Consider the following 6794-nt stretch of genomic DNA (forward strand, 5'->3'; position numbering starts at 1 on the left):
ATGAGGTGCGCCGGGGAGAGTGCTGCTTCCACGCCCGCAGCCTCTGCCGTGTCAACCACTACTTAGCCAGTCTCCTCCACTGGTGTCAGATACTCAGACAGCTCCTTGGCCCATGTCCTCCTCCACCCCTGGTTGGGGGTCAGGGAACAGCAATGCCAGTGGTTTACACTGGGAAGTTCCTCTCCCTGTGCCACAGGTTGTGACGGGGACCCCACCTGCAGCAAGGCAGGGATCACAAAGGCTGTGAGCATGTTTTGGGCCCCTCCAATGCTTGCGTGGAGTCCCTGTTCCTCGATGCCCACTCCTCTCCCCTCACAGAACTGCACAGCAGCTCTTGCCCCCATGAGTTCCACAGATGGCCAGGGATGAGGTCCTGCACGTGGCAGCACACATCACACTGCCACTGTCTGGGTAACAGCCTTGCACAGTCACATTAATCAGCCATGCTCAGGAGCAGACTGGGTGGTGGAGCTCGGAGCCCCGCAGCACATGCATGGCCTTTCATCTCTCTGCAGCAGGAAGAGGTGCTTGCACAGGGGTGGTAACTGCCTTATCTGTGCCAGTTAACAGTGACGTGGAAGGTAAGTCAACATCCAGGACCAGTGTAAAAGAGAAAAATCAGATCCCACAAGGAGGCTTATGATATGGCTCTCACCTCCCCTGCTTCCCTCCACTAAAAACCTATGCTAAGCTTAACACCACTGTATGGCATTACAGCTCCCTGCTGCTTTTTGACCAGTGCAACTGGCATGTGGCAAAAGACTACAGCTGAGACACCGAGCTTGTGTCACTGCTCTTTATATAACCCTGGTTCAGATCCCAGAGACGAGGAAAGGACAATACGGATGTGGTAATGGCACCACTTCACAAGTACGGAAGCAGTTGCTTCCAAGTTTCCTTTCTTTCTTCAGAGCAAGAAAAGAGCAAGCCTATCTGGCCTCAAGGGCAAGTTGTCAGTAACATAGTTGATATAATGACTTAAAATAGCGTATTTAAATAGTGCCCCTCATGGGCCACTCACGCAATTTACAGCTGGAATCACCCATGTCAACTCCAAAGCTCCTTCAGTACAAAGTCACGATCCCTCTTTGCCTTCCACATCAGAGAAATAATCACTGAACGACAAGTGACTCGAAATCAAGTTCAATGGGCACACACACACACAAAAGCATGGTTGGAAGAAATGTGCAAAACTTGCAATGGCCCTTTGCCCCAAGTTCATATTGGCCAAATGCTGGGCTAAAGTAAGAACAGACAGAATCACAGAATCATTATGTTTTGAAAAGATCTGAGCCCAATCAGCCTCCCAGGAGAATAAAACCCAAACAAAACCAAACCAAACAACCCCCCCAAACAACCACACCAAACCACGAAACAACACAGCAAGATCCACCATGCCCACTAGAGTATGTCCTGAAGTGCTTTTTAATACCTCCAGGGATGGTGACTCCACCACCTCCCACAGCAGCCTGTTCCAGTGCCTGACTATTCCTTCAGTAAAGAAATTTTTCCTACTATCTAGTCTGAAACTCCCCTGGAGCAACTTCAGGCCGTTTCCTCTAGTCCTATCATTATTTACCAGGGGGAAGAGGCCAACACCCACCTCACCACAACCTCTTTTCAGGTAGTTGTAGAGAGCAATAAGGTCTCCCCTCAGCCTCCTCCAAACTAAACAATTCCAATTCCCTTAGCCTCTCCTCATAGACATACCAAAGGATGTGGCAATAGTCTTCTAGCTGTGCAGAAAAGTTAATATAAGAGATGGGAAAAAAAAACCTTAATTTGTTTTAATGACAAGTCAGGGATTAGGAAGAGTGGTTATCTTCTGAGAAATGCAAAAGAACTGGCTCCAGACATTTCACAGGAGTTTGAAGGTATCCCTTACAGAAATTTGGTAAGAGTGATAGGCTTTCACGTAGTTTCACGCTTTCAGGTTTCACATCATTTACTAATTTATCCTGAATCCATCACCTTATTTGTACATGAACATATACCAAAAGAATCAAAACTATCTTGTGGCAAAAAAGCAGCCCTAGAAACATCAGCTCCTAAAGATTTCGTTACATGCTGCAACTTGGATGTCCTCCTGTACAAGCATACAGTGACTTTAGTGAAAGCAAAAGCAGGCCCAGTACATAAATATTGAAAATAATGTTTATCATGCATTACAACAAAAGATAGCTTTAATATGGAAACTATTTTCCATCAAATATCAAATGTACATAAATTGTGCCTTGTTGCAAATGAAAACAAAATCAAGCTTATTCTAAGTTTGTAGCTCCACTTAATTCTCCTTCATAGGTTTTAGGATTTGGGGAGGGTAACAGCACTAGAAAAAAACCCCAACAAACAACAACTAATATTTTTCTTCTCTTTGATTATGGAATAAATAGACAGAAACATAACATGAAAGGTTTATGTGAAGGCAATGTGTTGGACACAACTTTGCAGGTGGGGAAGCACCTTGGCTCTAGCATTTTGGAGGAGTTAGGAGATGTAAAAATAGATGCATTTCTTCTTTTTGAGGTACAACACCGAAATATTCTTACCTAATTATTTCAATGCAAACATTCATTTTTATATATGTTTTTCATTCCCAATCACCACATCAACTATTAGATGGCTTTAACACCATACACTGACCATACTCTGGCAAACTTTAGCACCACCACCAAGACTTCTCAGTGCCTTAGAACTAAAATCCCAGCATTTCTCCTTCCTTCTGTAAAAACTATATCTGAAATATAGTATTCTCCTGTAAAATGTCTTCCCTCTCCTTCTAAGCAGTATAGACTGTGTGCATGTGATTTACAGTATGCATCATAAAGATATTAGCAGCAGCTTAGACATTTATGTCTAGGACCAGAAGACTCTTGATCCATAAAATAAAAGGAAAATATTAAAACAAAAATATTAAAAGAAAATAAAACCATTGTCAGTTTCACAGGTCTTTAGTTTTATTCACACAAAAAAAATCCAGCCAATGGACCTGCTGCATTTCACAGCAGGCTTCTACCCCAAAGCAGAAGAGGGTGAAGCAGGACTTGCTCTTCTTTCTATGCCTTTGGAGAAACCGTAGTTGCAGAGCCAGAAAAGGCCAAACTTTGGTGGGCTGACTTTTGAATGACTCTTGACTAGATGAGAAGTGGGGGAGACAGGCTGTGCACACAAACATGCAGATACACATGGACCCAAATGGTCTAATCCAAACCCTCCTGAAATTTTTGGTGGAGCTGCTCAGACGTGCTATGACAGACCAGATACATAAACAGGAGAGCACTGAAGCTGCCAGCAGGGCTTTCATCTGCGGGGAGAAGCTGCTCCCCTTCATCCCAACAGCAGCAATTCATTTTTCAAAAGAAATGAGACTGAGATGCTGTTGTTATAGCAACACTGAGCCACTCGCCAGCCCATCCTCCACCATTGGTGGGTGGCTGCTCCAGTCATCCACGGGGAGTGACCAGGGCTGTGGTGGCAGCTTAGTCCCTTCATTGCTCTTTTAAAAAAACAAAACCAAAACATAAGGGTGAGGGGAGGCGGGGAAGGAAGCTGAAAGGCTAAATTCTCTTTCTGCCTGTAGAGGCTGAGCACGATTCACAGGCTAACACAGGTCTGCTTCCACTCTGGCCAGATGATCTATGAGCCCGCAGACAAGGAGGCTGGGGTCACATTTCCAGGTGCTGTCATGCACCAGATACACAGCACACACATTGCTGCTGCCTTTTCTGTTGCTAAGGCAGCTCCAGCCACTTCAGTAAGAGGCAAGGGTGATGACTGTGGGAGGATGGTCACGCTTGCTACCCAGCTGTGCCAGGATGTGCCTTGTTTCATAGCCATCTTTGCTCCCCGTGGGAAAGCAGAGAAACCAGCCAAAGCCAAAAGTTCATTTACCTCAGAGAACATGCATGTTTACAAAAAACACTTGAGTTATCATATTCTGCACACTGCTCTCCTGTGATTCTTTCTGTTAAAAAAAAATATAATAAATTGATCTTTTCCATTCCTCATGTTGAATCACAGTCTGGCCCACCAGCCATCCGTGTTCAGGTGGGCTTCACCACCCCAATTCAGTCATTTCCAGCCTGCACCCCAGTGACTGAGTCAAGTTTGCTCCTTAACTTCTTGTCTGCACTCAGATCCTATCAACAACTTTGCGAGTGTCCCAGGGGTTGCTGTGACACCAAGCAATTTGATCTGATGTGACAGCTCTCCTAAGGAAAGATGTAATGGCCACAACCACTTCATCTTAGATCAATATGGAATAATCAGTATTGCTATTTACATGCCAGCAATTCAGTTTCAACATTTGAAAAGATTTCTCATTTCATGTCCATCTGTCCTTTCTGTAGCATTTCTGAGGCTGCCATCCAAAAGCCAACAGAGCCAAAGAGCATCACTGCTTAAGGTACAATCACATCCTGTGAACACTGTATGAAGCCCATCAGCCCCACCCTAGCCTCTTAATGACACTAGTGGCAGGTGTCACACAGAGGTGGCAGGGAGTGCAGGACAGCCTTCCAAAAGCTGAGTTAGAGATGATCTCAGACAAGTGGCCAAGCAAAGCTGAGGTGGGTTACATACCACTGCTTCCAACAAATGAAATAATTTTGTGGATCAAAACCATTCCCCTACTACTCAAATTTCTTTGCACTGCTGAAAGCACTGCACCAACCCTGCTAACTCACAGGATGAAGCCTGACATAGCAAATTGATTTTGGATCACAACTGCTCACTTAAAGCACATGCTGTGCTCTTCCATGCTGGGTCTGCTTGGCCAGTTCTTGTTGGCCAGGGCAATGTTTCAAACATGCAGGAAATTCACATATGAAATCTGTTTGAAGTTGGTAAAAACTCAATCTGCCAACCTAACCTGTAACCTGTTCAGTTCTGCAGGCTCACAGAGTAACCTCTGCCTCATGAAGGAGGTTGAACCTTTGCTTTTACTGAAGCTGCTAAGGGCTGCTGGAGACTGTCATTGCCCTTGTTTTTGCAATTAGCCATAAAATCATAGAAGGGATGGAAGGGACAAGAAAGATCATATATTCCCAGCCCTCATGCATGGGCAGGGACACCTCCCACTAGGCCATGTTGCTCAAAGCCCCATCCAACCTGCCCTTGAACACTTCCAGGGATGCAGCACCCACAGCACCCCTGGGCAACCTGTGCCAGTGTCTCACCTCTACCACTCACACAGAAAATAATTTATTCCTAATATCTAATCCAAATCTACCCTCCTTCATCTTAAAGCCATTCCCCCTTGTCCTATCCCTACATGCACTTGTAAAAAATCCCTCCCCAGCTTTCCTGCAGCCCCTTCAGGTACTGGAAGGCTGCTATGAGGTCTCTCTAGAGCCTTTTCTTCTCCAGGCTGAAGAACCCCAACTCTCTCAGACTGTCTTCAGAGGAGAGATGCTCCAGCCCTCTGATCACCTCTGTGGCCCTCTTCTGGACTCACTCCAACAGGTCAATGTCCTTCTTATGTTGGGGTCCTCAGAAGCACAAATGGACTCCCGTCAACTCTAAGAAGTAAAAGATGCTCAAGGCACCAGTTAAACCTGAAAGAGCCAACAGCGAAAAAAAAAACTATCTGCCTCGTTGCATTTTAGCTGTGCTTGTTGGACAGGAAGGGTTGCTCTCTTGGGCAGAGAGAGCAAAGAGTAGCTGCTGCCTGGATGCTAAGCAGGCAGTGCAGAGCCCTTGCCAGAGCCGCCTGCCCCGGCCAGCTGTCAGGCTCCCAGCCACCAGTGAGAACTGAATCATGCTGGGAGGTCAAGCTGAGAACAGTGAAGAAGGGTAACAAAAAAGGCACTGGATGAGAGAAAAACAGACACAGCCCTGGTGAAGTCAAACCAGGCAAACGCTATGACTCCACCTGCCCTCAGTCAGCTGAGTGAGGATGCTGATGTGTGCTAAAACAGCTCAAGAAAAGCCAGAACTGGCATGAGCTTTCATCAGAGCCTTGAGAGAGGAATGAATAGGAGAAGGGAAGGGGACATATTTCTGTAGAGACAGATAGAGATAGCTTCTCCCATGGCTCAACTCTGCTTGACCACATGTATTTTCATCACAGATGAAAGAAGTCTTTACTTCTTTTGCTTAGGTCCTGAAATGAGAGGACTTCCAGCTTTATATGCATTAATTCCATCAAAATAAAAAAGATAAGCATGTACATCTTCACTGATCTTTACTGCAGTCTTTTAAAACACCCTGTTGCACTACTGCCAGAAACACATTTTCTACTGTAAAAATGAACACTGTGGAGAATGCCTAGCTAGAAAGAGATGCAGGAGTAAAAAAATCTGTATAAAAACAGAAAAATACAAAAAATACCAACTACACTGCTGAAATTGTATGTGTCTAGATCAGACCAGGGAAAAAAGCCTGATCCTTCTGAAGCAAAGTGCATGTATCATATCAATTCCAGTTTGCTTTTAAAATACTTTTCTTTCATAGTTTCTGTCTCTCCCTCTGCACAATTCCAACTTAAATTTGAATGCAAAAAACACTAAATGACACACTTCTGTGGTGATTTGGCATGCAGGGTCCCTGGGGAAGCTGTTGAGTAAACACAAGCAACGGATGCAATTAATTTTCTCAACATATAATTATTGGTAAGTTTAACTGGACTTTAAAGCACAAATTATTTCATGGATGAAGTGCTGTCATCATGTCAAACTGCCTTCCTGCCCAAGCGTATGATCCACCTCTTCAGGTCCATCCAATTTAATCCTGCTTTAGCCCAATAGGGTAAACACTGCCAAAGCACTAACCTCATCACTCCGGGAGTGCCGGCA

The 6794-nt window shown here is 44.9% G+C and overlaps 1 protein-coding gene across 1 annotated transcript in view; it reads right to left on the reverse strand.

The window, feature by feature from the left end:
* The window catches only part of MAML3 (mastermind-like 3 (Drosophila)), a 99291-nt gene extending 98947 nt beyond the window's left edge, over positions 1–344 (reverse strand). The window contains exon 1 of the mRNA XM_010008991.1: positions 216–344. Within this exon, the coding sequence (XP_010007293.1) occupies positions 216–344 (129 nt within the window). The remainder of the gene's footprint in view (positions 1–215) is intronic.
* Between the last annotated feature and the right edge of the window lie 6450 nt (positions 345–6794).

This window comes from Chaetura pelagica, unplaced genomic scaffold (genome assembly GCF_000747805.2).
Source record: "Chaetura pelagica isolate M959 unplaced genomic scaffold, ChaPel_1.0 scaffold221, whole genome shotgun sequence".
In the NCBI taxonomy this organism is placed as follows: Eukaryota; Metazoa; Chordata; class Aves; order Apodiformes; family Apodidae; genus Chaetura; species Chaetura pelagica.